At 34.4% G+C, this 14,212-nt stretch overlaps 1 protein-coding gene and 1 long non-coding RNA gene across 20 annotated transcripts in view; one reads left to right on the top strand and one right to left on the bottom strand.

Moving 5' to 3' along the window:
- The window catches only part of grin1a (glutamate receptor, ionotropic, N-methyl D-aspartate 1a), a 34,352-nt gene that overhangs the window by 12,267 nt on the left and 7,873 nt on the right, over positions 1-14,212 (bottom strand). For 5 of the 19 annotated variants that reach the window (NM_001076714.2, XM_087300301.1, XM_087300307.1 and 2 more), the window contains exons 3-10: positions 13,140-13,316; positions 4,599-4,661; positions 3,741-3,838; positions 2,190-2,311; positions 1,001-1,175; positions 603-747; positions 262-348; positions 21-156 (exon numbers count right to left, since the gene is read on the bottom strand). In NM_001076714.2, coding sequence (NP_001070182.2) covers positions 21-156; positions 262-348; positions 603-747; positions 1,001-1,175; positions 2,190-2,311; positions 3,741-3,838; positions 4,599-4,661; positions 13,140-13,316 — 1,003 coding nt within the window. Of the gene's footprint in view, positions 1-4; positions 157-261; positions 349-602; positions 748-1,000; positions 1,176-2,189; positions 2,312-3,740; positions 3,839-4,598; positions 4,662-13,139; positions 13,317-14,212 lie in introns of all 19 variants that reach the window. The other 14 variants (XM_087300300.1, XM_087300306.1, XM_087300302.1 and 11 more) reach the window with 5 other exon arrangements.
- LOC141379991 (uncharacterized) lies at positions 12-4,447 on the top strand. Its single transcript, XR_015520045.1, has 5 exons — positions 12-1,281; positions 1,393-1,487; positions 1,607-1,653; positions 2,166-2,368; positions 3,663-4,447. It is a non-coding gene; the product is annotated as an uncharacterized LOC141379991 (long non-coding RNA).

The following is a 14,212-nucleotide window of genomic DNA, read 5'->3' as shown; positions in this document are numbered from 1 at the left end:
AAACGTCCCTGATGTGTTACCTGGGATGGTCTCATTCGGTCCAGTGCAGATCACCTTTTTAATTAAGACTCCATTGGGTGTGTACTCTTCCTTGCAGGTCCCTTCCAGCGTAGTTGGCTTCACATACACAAAGGGTTCCTGATGAATGGTCACTATCTACAGTAGATGGATAGGGTTTTGTTCAGCTTTAAGACATTCTGGTAATTTCCTTAAACTAATTCATGACCCTAATTATTTAGATAAACAATAAGGACCGTGCACCTTTAATCGAGTAGACATCTGGAATCCTCTCGGTCTCTCTGTTTCACCGCCAGGCCAAATGATCTTCCTTTGTTTATTCATCACCACCTGATGAAGCAGATAATTATAGGAGGTGATTAACAGGCATAGCTATAATCTTTGTTCAGTGCTCTGAAAACATTTGCCTAGATTCCAAAAGTGCCATTACACAGTTGGCTTTGATTATAACTATACCTCTGTCGCCTTGAAAGTTTCTTTCTTCTATATAATGTATTTTTGTATGGCTCACTGGAAGCAATGCAAAATTCAGTACCCATGTCGTCAAATTATAAATTAAACACTGCGAAAAAAAAGACTCATACTTGTGTTCCGTTGTAAATGCCAACTTGAATCAGTCTGCTCTTCTGGTAGTTGAGGATGCTGTAATGAGCATACTTTCTGTCGCCGTCATCATTGAACTCAACGCGTCCTGTTAGGCCCTCTGGGTACTTGGAAGACATCAATACTCTGTAGAGCATAGCCAGTATTGACCTGTGAGTAACTTTTTTTTCTATGTGATGCATGAAAAATTGCATAGACGAAATATCATGTGTTGTGACAGCGCTTTTAGATCACTATGAACATCTGTCTGTGGTTGTCAAAACCCATCAAAGAATGAGACGGATGCCCCCTCAAGCAAGATGTTGAGTAAAATGATAACAAATCATACAAAATTAAATGAAACTGGTCAGCTGCATGCATAATCTTTGCTAGTACTGGCCTTTTAAAGAGTGGACCAGTCTTCCAGATGTTAGTATTGCCAACGCAACCCCTTGGAGGTTCTGTGATGTTTTCTTTCTCGAAGAGCTCTTGGATGGACTGGGCTACAACAGCAACAGCATCGCTGATGTGTGCCGACTCATTCTTGCCGTTGATGAGCTGGAGGCCAATCAGCCCTAGGTGTTGATGTTAGAAAGGAAGCAGTGAGATGTTCACCCTTGACTTTTTGGAGCCCTTTCCAACACGAAAAAACCCATAGGGTCGCCCTTTGAGCCATCATGGGTAAGTGATTCTCAAATCAGACATCAGATCATGTTTTGTCAAATTGTTCCCAACTGATAGCTTTAGCCAATCAGAATAAGCATGGAAATTAAATGCTTCTGTTCTTCACAGGCATACAGCCTGATGCATTTTGCCCAAAATGCAGGCTGGGACCCCTGAGGTTGGATTTAATGGAGCACACAAGTGCCACCTATGCCCAAACTGTGGTAAGTCATTTCCAATTGGTGAAACACCAACTAACACACATATTGATGAAATATATCAGAATTCAGGTATACTTCATACATAAATCCAACTTCAGCTGAGTTTTTTGTTGTTGGAGCAGGGTTTGAAGAAAGTTTACACTGAAGACTCCACATAAAAGGATAAAAGGTGAGCAAGTGTGTTGGGAGCAACAATGACAGTTGTGTGAAGAACATAAAGTGCAACTAGTGCAGTGCACATAAAAGGCCATTTGTAGCTTACCAATACCACGTCAAAGGCAGGGTTGAAAAACACCCTTTTTAAATTCACGAAAACCAAACTATTAATATAATAAACATAATATGATAAAACCACACTCTTTGAATTAACACTCATACATGTTCAACCAAAAACCTCTTCATGTGAACTTCTTAATTAAACCTATAGAGGTCAACATTGGGTTCACTGTTGTAATTAATCTTGTAAGTGAACCAGAGAATACAACGATTACGGTGTAATCTAAAGTGACTCGTTTAAAACCTTTAAACACATAAAGTGCTTAAATGTTTAAACGGTTTATTCGTACACACACACACACACACACACACAAACATCCACTTTTGACTTCATCATTAAAATCGCCCCACTTTTCAAGTTAGCTGAGACAAATGGGTTCTTTTCTTCCTCTGCTTCTGTCTCAGTTGTACTAAAGTGGGCGTACGTACCATCAGGGGCCTCGCTCAAAGCTTTACCGGACATCTCACGCTCCCCGACCAGCCAAACATAGCCTGAGCCTGTCATGTTGAGGAAGCGTGCTGTTTTGTACACGGCGGCTGCATCTTCCTCGCTAAAGGCAGACAGACAGGTTTACAACAGCTGACTGGAATATGAGAAGCTCACTGATGTATGAAATTGTTTTGTAAACCCATTGTTGAGACTTTTTTGGTGTCATTTATTTCAGAGCTGTCTAAGGCCTATCCTGCTGAAAAGGCCAGCTGGTTTATTACTGGTACTACCAAAATTATTAAAAATAACCTTTAAATTTTAAAAGTCTTAATCGATAAGTTGGTTATTTCATAGGTTTCTTATAAATTTAGCTAAAAAAAGAAACCTTGGAGTGATGAACTTGCATTGTAAGTACAATAAATGGGGCAAGTTTTTGCATAATATAAAATGTGATGCTCCAGATTTTATAACAAATTAAATAATTTATTAAACCTTATTTATTACCTGATTATGTAGTTACTTTTAATTACTATTTAAACATTTTGAATACATTAAAATTTACATTTAAAATGTTTTTGGGGTTTCAGCATTATTTACAATTTAGTTTTTAGTAACTATTTACAATAAGGTTAATTAATATTAATGCATTAACTAATGTTATCTTACAATGAGTAATACATAATAACAGTGTTTATTAATCAGTTTAAGGAAAAACAGCAGTTCATTCATACGGTAGATACAGTTAGCTCATGATAGCAAAGTTGCATTAAATAATATTAGCCAATGTATTATTAGGATTCTCAATACATGTTAATTAATGAGTTTATTTATTTGTTACAAATAGAATTTTTTTTTTACATTAAAATATGGACCGTTTTGATTTGTTTCAATGTTTGTTTTCATTCAGAGTGGATAGTTGGTTCATGTTAGCCAAGTTGCATTAAATAATATTAGCTAATGGGTTATTAGCATCATAATACATTTGATAAATGTTAATTAATGAGTTTATTTATTTGTAGAAAATAGGACCTTATTTTTTACATCAACATACGGACTGTTTTGATTTGTTTCAATATTTGTTTTCATTCATACAGTGGATACAGTTCAAGTTGCATTAAATAATATTAGCTAATGGATTATTGGCATCTTAAGACATTTAATAAATGTTAATTAATGACTGTTTATTTGTTACAAATATAATCTTATTTTTTTACATTAAAATATGGACCATTTTGATTAGTTTCAATATTTTATTTCAGTGTCATTATAAAAAATAAATTGATTTTAATAGTTTTGGTATACTATAATATGCTTGGCACACAGTTGTGTGGTCAAACTTTTAATTCTATTATCTAGAATATTGCTTTAAGAAGCTCACGAATATAAAACACAACATATGCTGGTCTATTCAGCAGGGTGAAAAGAATAATTAATATGCGTATGACTCATCTTGATTCATTACTCTTTTGCAGGTAATTACAGAGAGAAGAGTGAACCGCAGAGATTTAGGCAGGCTGCTGATATGAAAAACCTAGCAGTAAACCTCTTACCTGGCAGAGAGAATGATCACTCTGGCCTCCAACTCTTTGGCCTCCAGGAGCAGGGCAGTTAAGTTAGTCTCCTGGTTGAACTGAAGCACTTTCTCGGCCTGAGATTGGGGTACACAATCAGTCAAAGATGCTAGTAACTTTCATAACTGAACCATGCTGCCTCATTTAGCACTTGGTTTGGTTGGTTTGGATGTTTGTTTTTTCTTTTCTAGGACTGAAAAAGGGGGAAAATTATAGAGTTCCAGGGAAACTGCTTCAAAATGAAAAAATAAAAGAATAAAAAAGCTTGAAAATCAAAAAAATTCGGCATTGTCGCATGCAAACTGAGGGTTATCAAGGCTTCAGAGAAGGACGTGCATGTTAGCGGTTTCGGGGAGTGAGACCGATGCAACCGGAAATTAAAAATAGGTGGAAAGGGGAGTGACAGGTGAGAGAACGCCATTTCCCCAAAGAAAAAGAGTCGAGAAAAAAAGAGCAACGAGGGGATGCTGCAATAGGAAGTAGAATCTGAGAGAGAGTGTCCCAAACTTTCGGATCTCCACAAAGGAATGGGCTTGCTTTTTTTTTTTTTTAATCTGAATCATGCATCATCCTTTATTAAAAAGGAAAAAATGGTAATGAAAGAAGCGGAGCGTTTTCAACTTTTTTTTTTTTTTAAACGGAAATAATAATCGTTCAAAATAAATCCATTCTTCACTTAAATCATGAAAAAAGGGAAAAGTAACGTCTCAACGTAAAAAGAAACACGTGCTACCAAGAGAAGGGCATTTCTGGGTTGGCCGGTGATTGGTTGGGCTGGTTCTAGTAGCTACGTTTAGAGATTTTGGAGGGCGGCGTGCATTGACCATGCAAATATACCTTAGGTCCTCTCTTGTTGTCATAGGACAGTTGGTCTTGGTTTTCATAGTTCCTTTTTTTATTCTGATGAGTAATGTGCACAGAGAAAATATGCAGACACAGAAGAATATTATAAACAGCTGAAAATGATGGGCAGTAAAGCAACCAACAAATTTTCACTTTTCTGCTCCAAATTTGAAGCCCTAACACTGGGACTTGCAAAAAACATCAAAGACTATCTGGCATACATGGATAGTAAAATGCTAACATTACACATTCATTCTTAGTTCATCCCAAAATTTAAGGTTTATTATAAAATAAAATCTGAGATTTTGTCCCTCCATTGAAAGTGTATTCATGCAGCGATCAAAAGTAAATCAGACGGTTTGATCCAAGTCTTTAGAGGGGACATGATCGTAAACCTCACTGGTTCTTTTGGAAGCTCATCAGCTCAATGGTGTCTCTTAATACCCAGAATAAACCACTAAATTCACATTAACTTCATAGATGTTTTGGGTTTTTTAATAGAGGAACATAAAAATTTCAGATTTCATTAAAAATATTTCATATGTGAAAATTCTTACACTCATGTCATTCTGAACCTGTAAGATATTGATTCGTATTACAAACACAAGTTTATTTGTTGTTTAATAGGAAGTTGTTAAATAAAATCTGAAAGATTTCTGTCCCTCCATTGAAAGTCTATTCAACCCAAATGTATTTCAAATTATTTGTGAACATCCTTGAACTAAGTATTCAATTTTGTTTTTTTTATTCGACGTAAACATTGACCAGTAATTATAAGCTTAAGCGCAACCATACTTGCTTATAAATCTCATTTGTTCTTGTGGAAGATTAAACGTGTCACATTATACACAAGAACTAACCTGGTTCTCACTCGTCAAGCAAGCATGGCTGAGCTTTCATGGCCAAATATGAAACTGTAAATCACAAACATTGTTTGCTGATAAGCATTTATGTGACTAAAAACCTCAATAAAATATGTTCAGAAGACTCGGACTAAACAGTTCAAGTCATACAGATTAATTTTTTAATCTCTTTATGAACATTTTAAACTGTTGGGTCAATCAACTTTTAATGAAGGAACAGATATCTTAAATTTTCCCTCGAAAATGAGCAAAAATATGGGTTAAGAACAACATGAGGATTAAGAAAAGGATGACAGGATTGTAATTTTGGGGTAAACTAACCCTTTAAGCAACCAAATGGTGTGTTTTCATCAATACAGATCAGTATACCTGCAGCAGTGTGTGAACGCCTACTGAATTATTAATGCTACATGACTTCAAATTCAATAAAGATGACAGACCACTGCGACTGGCTGCCAAGTAAACAAATCACTCAATAATAATGCAGATTTTGCTGAGTGTGATTTGCGGGGGCACAAAAACAACCATTTTCTGCTGCACCATCTTGAGTTGTGCTGTATTTTCGAGGGCAGGGGCCTCGGGGGAAACCCTGGCTCAAACGGTGCCATTTTGCAGTGTTATAAATAAACCTTCCTCACTCAGACACACAACACTGCCCTAATACTGCAATAGGCAAGACGTGCTCTCATGCGATTCTCATTTCATGCTTCTGAAATTATGCGTGACCTATATGTGTGTCGTGGCATTTGCTCATTGCGCCACCTCAAAGGAAATTAGGAAGGTGAATACATACTGGCCTTTCCTGAGCACCTCTTTAACCAAACTCAAGCTGCAGTCATGAACCCCGCTGTGTCTGCTCTGGAAGTAGCTCATTATAACCAACACTCTTGTAAACTGATAGTAGAAGGACTATATGAAAACGATCCTTGGCACACAGTGCATAAATATAGACTCTGTTTCCGAACCGTATTAGAATATACTAGCAAGGAAAAATCAATTGTAATTTAAGCAATCTGGTTTTATTTATATACAGTATCTACCACAAAACAGTCATAAGGGTTAGTTTTTTTCAGCTTGAGGTTTATCAATCATCATCTGAAACCTGAACAAATCTCTATTAATGTATGTTTAGTTTAGATAAGAAAAGATTAGTTAGGTTGTATATTTAAGCAAATCATCTCCGTGGAAGATGATCTTGGATAAAATCTTAGATTTTTGGCATAAGAGAAAAATCTATCATTTTGACCAATACATTGTATTTTAGCTATTGCAAAAGATTTGCTCATGCATCTTACTTTAGTTTTGTGGTTCAGGGTACATATTACTACACTGTAAAACCCGAAAACTATTTGAGGAAACCGATTGCAACAAACCATTTAAGTTCAAAAACTAACCCAAATGAGTACTGTGAACTTAATCCATTTGAGTAAACAAAGCAATTTGAGCTCAGTAAAACCCAATAAATGAAGAGAGCACAAACCAACTGAGTACTGTAAAACCCAATAGGTTAAAGCAACTCAAACCATTTAACAAAATATCTTCATAGAGCATGATCTTTTCTTAAAATTCTAATGATTTTTGCGATACATGAAAAGCAGTATCTTTGACCCATGTATTGTATAGATTTTACTGGTTTTCTGGTCATATAGAATTATTAGACACCCCCCCCTCCCCCCCCCCCTTTTTTTTTATTGATGCCCAAATAATGTTTAACGGAGCAAGAACATTTTCACAGTATGTCCTGTAATATTTTTTTAAGAGAAAGTCTTATTTGTTTTATTTTGGCTAGAATAAAAGCAGTTTTTGATCAAAAAAATTGAACTGTCAAAATTATTAGCCCCTTTGAGCCATATATTTTTTTGATAGTTTAAAGAACAAACCATCATTATTCAGTAACTTGCCTAATTACCCTAACCTGCCTAGTTAACCTAATGAACCTAGTTAAGCCTTTAAATGTCACTTTAAGCTGTATAGAAGTGTCTTGAAAAATGTCTGGTAAAATATTATTTACTGTCATAATGGCAAAGATAAAATAAATCAGTTATTAAAAATGAGTTATTAAAAATATTATGTTTAGAAATGTGTTGAAAAAATCTCTTCGTTAAACAGAAATTGGGGGGAAAATAAGCAGGGGGCTAATAATTCAGGGGGGTTAACAATTCTGACTTCAACAAATATTTGTTAAATGAAAGTAAATGAATCTAAGGCTTCCAAATACAATCTAAATATAAAAAAAAACACCTTTAAAGTTATCCAAATTAAGTACTTAGCATGCTATATCACTATTTAAAATCTACATTATAGGATATTTAACAAAATATCTTCAGAACATGATATTTTCTTAATATTCTTATCATTTTTGGGATACATAAAAAGCAGTATCTTTGACCATGTGTTGTATAGAGTTTACTGGTTTTGTGGTCACATATGTTATATGGTCACATATATGTTTTATTTATATATAGTCAAAATTATCAGCCATCCTGTAAAATTTTCTTTTCATTTTTATATATTTTACAAATAATGTTTAACAGAGCAAGGAATTTTTTTACTATAATTATCATAATATTTTAAAAACGTATTTGTTTTATTTCAGCTACAATAAAAGTAGTTATTATTTTTTTTAAAAACATTTTAAGGTCAATATTTTTAGCCCTCTTAATCAATCTTTTTTTCAATTGTTCACAGAAGAGACCATCATTATACAATGACTTTCCTAATTACTCTAACTTGCCTAACTTTGATAACCTTTAAATGTCTTTAAATGTCACAGCTGAATACTAGTATCTTCAACAATATCTAGTGAAATATTATGTACTGTCATCATGACAAAGATAAAATAAATCAGATTAGTTATTAAAACTAATATCTTTAGAAATGTGTTGAAAAAATATTTATGTTGAACATAAATTTTGAGAAAAAATACTCAGGAGGGCTAATAATATTGACTTCAACTGTATATGTTCTGCATTTTTTAATAAGTATTAAGTAAGAATTTGGTTTTGTGTATCTTTTGTAGTCATTTAAAGACAAATGGGAACAAAATTACAGAAAATATCATAAGTGCAGGAGCTAAAATTCTGTACATAAATTAAACAGAAGCCAGATGTAAGATAAAAGTACTCTGAGGAAAATGTGTGCTTTTAGCTTGTTTCTGGGATCAAAGGTACACCTTTGTACCTGATCTAACCTTAAAAAGTGCACATTACTATTACAGATAAAGGTGCATCTTCCTCAGTGTTTTACCGCAATTTTTGATAATTTCTTCTGAAAGCCTAGGGAGCTTGATGTTCTGAATTATAAAAAGAAGTCACGCTTTAAATAAGAAAAAAAGAGAGCCTGGCAGACAAGGATACAAAATGACTGCTGGGTTGAAGAAACTCTCATTCTGTGTTTTGGGTGGCAATTTAAAACTTAAGCATGAAAGGCCATATAAAGATGTTCTTTACTTTCAAAAGCTTATATTTAATAAAGTGCAAATGTGTGTATTGCTTTAAAAATCTGAAATAATGTTCTCCTGGGAATGCTGGGTGGGCGTTTTAATGGTCTTATAAAAATTTTAAGATTCACTCTAGTTTGCACGGCCACTCTCAACCAGAACATACATGATCACTACAAACTAAAGCTGTTAGTATAACAAAATGTACTAAGAAATATTATTTTAATTTCACAAAAGCTTAATTACACTTAATTTCATACTACTATAAACAAGAACGATTTCATGGAGAATAACTATGACTCATTCTCACTAATGACTTATCTTGCCTAGGTTTTCATCACATTTTGCAGCCGAGGAAAATTTATTTATTTAACATCATGCTTTCCATGAGCATAGAATCATATAAGAACAAAAGAGAGTAACGACAGTTACATTGAAGAGGGAAAGAGCTCCAATTCTAATTATATGAACGTATTTGTACACAATAAGTATGTATTTGTTTTAACTTTATGGCAGAAATCGCCTATTTTCACTTGCTTTAGAATCAAGTTATATATGGGTCTCGTTTTGGTGACTGCATATACACAGAGAACATATTAAATACATGTTACATGCAAATGTATAGAATAATAAGTGACTATACCAAATTATTTTGAAGTAAAGATTTCTTGCTTGCAAATGAGTTAAAGGTTTGAAAGATAGTGGCAAAATATAGATTTCAAATTATTTTATAGCTGGACATTGATTATTAGACATTGTGTATTATTTAAATCATAATAAAAATGCATGATAGTCTATTTTTGCTGTTTGTCATTGAGCCATTAATAAATTATATATGGAATTTGATTATATAGTCAGATATGTTTACCACTTTTGCTAAGTGTTTTCTTTTTTGTCTTATAGGACACCTTTTGAACAATGGCCATGGAAAAAAAAACATGCATCATACTCCTGATAATAATAGAAAGAGAGATAGACATTAAAATACAGCAGTTGTGTAACAGTCTGCATTGAAACAGTCTCTGTGGGTAAGTAGCTCAATTCACACCCTATCTAAATAGTTTCACTGTTAATAATCTCTCGCTGCAATGAGGGCAACAATAATTACCTCAGCGCCGAGCAGGGGGGATGTGGAATGGTGATTTAGTTTTCATCCCCAAGGAAACCGAGCAAGAACATAATTCCCATAATGCACCACTGTTGATTTGAAACAATCACAGCTTTGAACCACTTCACAAGACACTGACAATAGACTCGCCAATTGCAAGAGTTACACATACAGTGCTATACACTAATATTTGCACCCTTGGTAAATATGAACAAAAAAAGCTGTTTTTGTTGTTTAACCTTTCAACCTTCCACTCAAAATATTAACAATAAATCTGAAGAAGCTAAAAGCTAAAAATGAAACTGATGTTATTAATTAACCAACCACCTAAGACATTCGTTCATCTTCAGAACAAAAATTATGATATTTTATGTGAAATCGGAGAGCTCCCCCATCCTCCATAGACAGCAACAGTCCCAACTCGTCCAGAAAAATACCAAAAATCATCCTAAGAACAGATCATATGCCTTCAGTGGTTCAATCAGAATATAATCAAGCTACAATAGTTCTTTTGTGTGCACATAAAAGAAAAATAATGACTTTATTCAACTGTTTCTTCTCTTCAGTATCAGTATATTGCGCACATTCATGTTTTGCGCTCGTCAATGTATTACCTCAGATGTGCCTGTGCTTTGTTTTAAACAAAATTTTGCGCATGATTATCCGCAAGGATGAATGCGAGCAATATACTGACACTGAGGAGAAGAAATTGTTGAACGAAGCTGTTATTTTTGTTTTGTGTGCATTCTAACTTATTCTCACAGCTTGATAACATTCAGATTGAACCACTAAAGTCAACCAAGGCTCATTACGGATACGCACCCAGGTCTACATTTCTGGGGACAGCAAAATACGTAAGTGGAGGTTCGTCTGCCTGCAGTTTTTGTTTTGAAAATCCTCCAGAGGCTGCTGTGTAAGCTTTTTAATGATCTCAAATTTCTCTCATGCATCCTCTTCTCGCATAAATCCACCAGAGGGCGCAATATACATCTCAGCAACCCAGGCCAGCTAACTGTCGACTGACTGACTGGCCGATGTTCATTTTAAAGACGAAATGCAGCCATAAGTACCTCTGGCTGTATAATTCACACTCTCCAGAAATGTAGATTGTGGTACGTATCCACAATGAGCCTGTGTTGACAAAAGTCATAAATTCTGTTTTGAGGAGTTTTTTGTATTTTTCTGAACTTTGAACGAGTCAAAACTTTGCAGTCTATGGAGGATGAGGGAGTTTTCAGATTTCACCTAAAATATCTAAATTTGTGTCGCAAAGGTGAATGAAGGGCTGAGGGGTTTGAAATGACATAAAGGTGAGCAATTAATGTCAATATTTTCATTTTTGAGTAAACCAACATTTTAAGTTCATTCTTTCATTAATTTTCTTTTCAGCTTAGTCCCTTTATTAATCTGGGGTCGCCACAGTGGAATGAACCACCAATTTCTGTCTCCTGCTATCCTGATCCAGGAACGCAGTTCCTTTTTCTCGAGATCTCTTTTGATCAGGCTCATTATCACATTTACTCGTGGTTTTAAAAAAATGTAAATATGCTTGACTGCCTGCTTTGTCATTTTGAAAATACAAATTTTGTTTAGGTAGACCACTATGCCATTATTTATCTTCGCTGCTCACTGCTTGCGAAACAATCACCAATCAATGAGAGTGACTGTAAATGTAAGAAAGCTGATTGGTTGAAAATATTGTTCATGGCCAATAGTTAAACGTGACTTTTGCTTTAACGTGCGCACGGTAACTTCACTTCATGTGTGTGCGCACACATACTATCCACACAGCCTTCGCTTGCACTCATTCACATTCTCTCTCTCTCTCACACACACACACATGCAGGTATTCATGACCCACAAGTTAATGCCGGATAAATTAAATAAAATACTGATATCTATCAAATATCTGATATTTTCTGGAACAGGATCCGGAAAAAATCTGCCTCAAATTAAACACTGCTTAAAGGGATAGTTCACCCAAAAATTCTGTCTTTGTTTACTCATCCTTTACTTGTTTCAAAGTTTCTTCTGTTGAACACAAAAGAAGATTTTGTGTAGAATGCTTAAAAACTGTAACCAGTGACGTGACTGCCATGGAATTTAATTTTCCTACTATGGAATTGAGTGGTTACAGGTTTTCAGCTTTCTTTACAATATCTTTTTTGTGTTCAACAGAATAAAGAAACTCAAAAGGGTTTGAAATAACATGAGGGGGAATTAATTTTCATTTTTGGGTCAACTGTCCCTTTAAGAGGCAAGTGTTTGACCTTTGACCTCATCTTATTTATTACCCAGAAACTTTTAAACTTTTGAACAATTTTCTATTTCTAGTCACCCAAGTGTAGTAAAAGGTATATAATGTCAATGGGAATTTACTTCAAAAATGTGCTCATATGAATTCCAGGGTTGTTCCTGGTGGTCTCCTGATCAAAAATGTTTGCTACTTGAAACAAACACATTTTGCATTGTTCTTGTAATCTTATCAATATTATCTTACTTAAAAAGGCTATCATTAATTGTAATTAAATACACAGTCAGTGCTTGAGCAACAAGAAAAACCATGGGGTCCTAATAATTGTACCGCATATATTTTAACAAAGATATTGGTTTTTGTTGCAGTTATTGTTTTCTGACTGAAAATTTATATCTCTTTATATATCTTTTAATACCTTGGGCAAAAGATTTACAGTACCAATAATCTTTCCCTGCTCATATTTACCCATTGTTGCAATATTAGACATGTATAGGCACTGTATAGCTCAAAACTACAAATAATACCAGATTATGTGGTGTAAGTGTGTTGAAACAGTCACTGATGCTTTGCAACGTCCCAGGTTAAGGTTTTCATTTTGCTCCTGTTGTGGATAGACACAGGAGTTTTTGACTATGGTCGAAAGCAACATGAAATGAGCAAATAACGCACATTAGGTCGAATCAGACCACATCGGACATGGCTGACGCCTTTGGTTTTAGAATGTTAGCAAACATTTACAACATGGCATGAGAGATGTGATCACATGACAAAAAAGTAAAACAGTTACGTACATAGAAGACCTTTGCGATTGATACACACACACACGCCTGCATACAAGCACAAAGACATGGAACTGGGAATGTCTTACCTTGGTTTCTCTCTCCTCCAGAAGGGTTTCTAGTCTTTTCTGCGCTGCTCTGCCTTCGTGGTCATCACTGACTATTAGGATGATGTGATTCCAGCGAAACTCTCGCATCATGTCGAACCATACGTGTGCCTGGTGGGAATATGGTGGCACTGTGCGCAAGAACGAGAGGTGAATGCTCTGGAAGAAGGGTTGAGAGAAAAGAAGAAAGATAGGAGATTAGATAAAATTGTAGTCCTTTTATTTTAGATCCACCTTTTATTCTTTTTTTCTCTATCCCCTCTTTCTTGCATCCAAAAAAGTCAGTATTTTTATTGCTTAAGATAAATTTGCAGTCTTTTTATTTTAGTTAAGTAATAAAAAGGTGTAATTAGTTTTTAGTTGCAGGAAGAATGGGATAGAGAAAAAAAGAAGAAAGGTGGGAGTTTTCAAATTGTGGGACTGAGTTAAATAATGAAAGTCTTTAAGTAAATAACAAAAATGTGCGTGGCGACCCCAGATTAATAAAAGGACTGAGCCGAAAATAAAATAAATGAATGAACAAAAAAAAAAAATGCAGTAAAATTATTGCCTTTTTTTAGATTTTATTAATTTATTTATTAATCATTTTAGGTGCTAGAAGAAGGAGATAGAGGGAAAGAAGAAAGGTGGAGGATGAAAAAATCTGCAGTCTTTTAAAATTTTAGTTAAATTATAAAAAGGTGTAATTAAAAACGTATTGACTTTTTAGGTGCAGGAAGAAGGGGATGGAGAAAAAGAAGAAAGGTGTGAGATGTTTTAAAAATGTAGGAATGAGTTTTAAAAAAATGGCAGTCTTTTTAGGTGAAACAACAAAAATGTGCAATACAATGATTGGCTTTTTTAGGTTTTATCAAATTATTATTCATTAAAGGTGTTGGAGGAAGGGGATAGAGGAAAAGAAGAAAGGTGGGAGATGTTTTAAAATTGTGGGAGTTAAATAATTACAATCTTTTTAAGTTAAAACTAAAAAAAAATGTACAATAAACATTATTGACATTTTTAAGTTTTATTCATTTATTAATCATCTTAGGTGTTGGAAGAAGGCGGTAGAGAAA

The sequence above is a fragment of the Danio rerio genome, chromosome 21 (genome assembly GCF_052040795.2).
Source record: "Danio rerio strain M-AB ecotype USA chromosome 21, GRCz13ab, whole genome shotgun sequence".
NCBI classification, from domain to species: Eukaryota; Metazoa; Chordata; class Actinopteri; order Cypriniformes; family Danionidae; genus Danio; species Danio rerio.
Note: the sequence above shows the minus strand (reverse complement) of the source record. Positions and strands in the feature narration are given on the sequence as shown.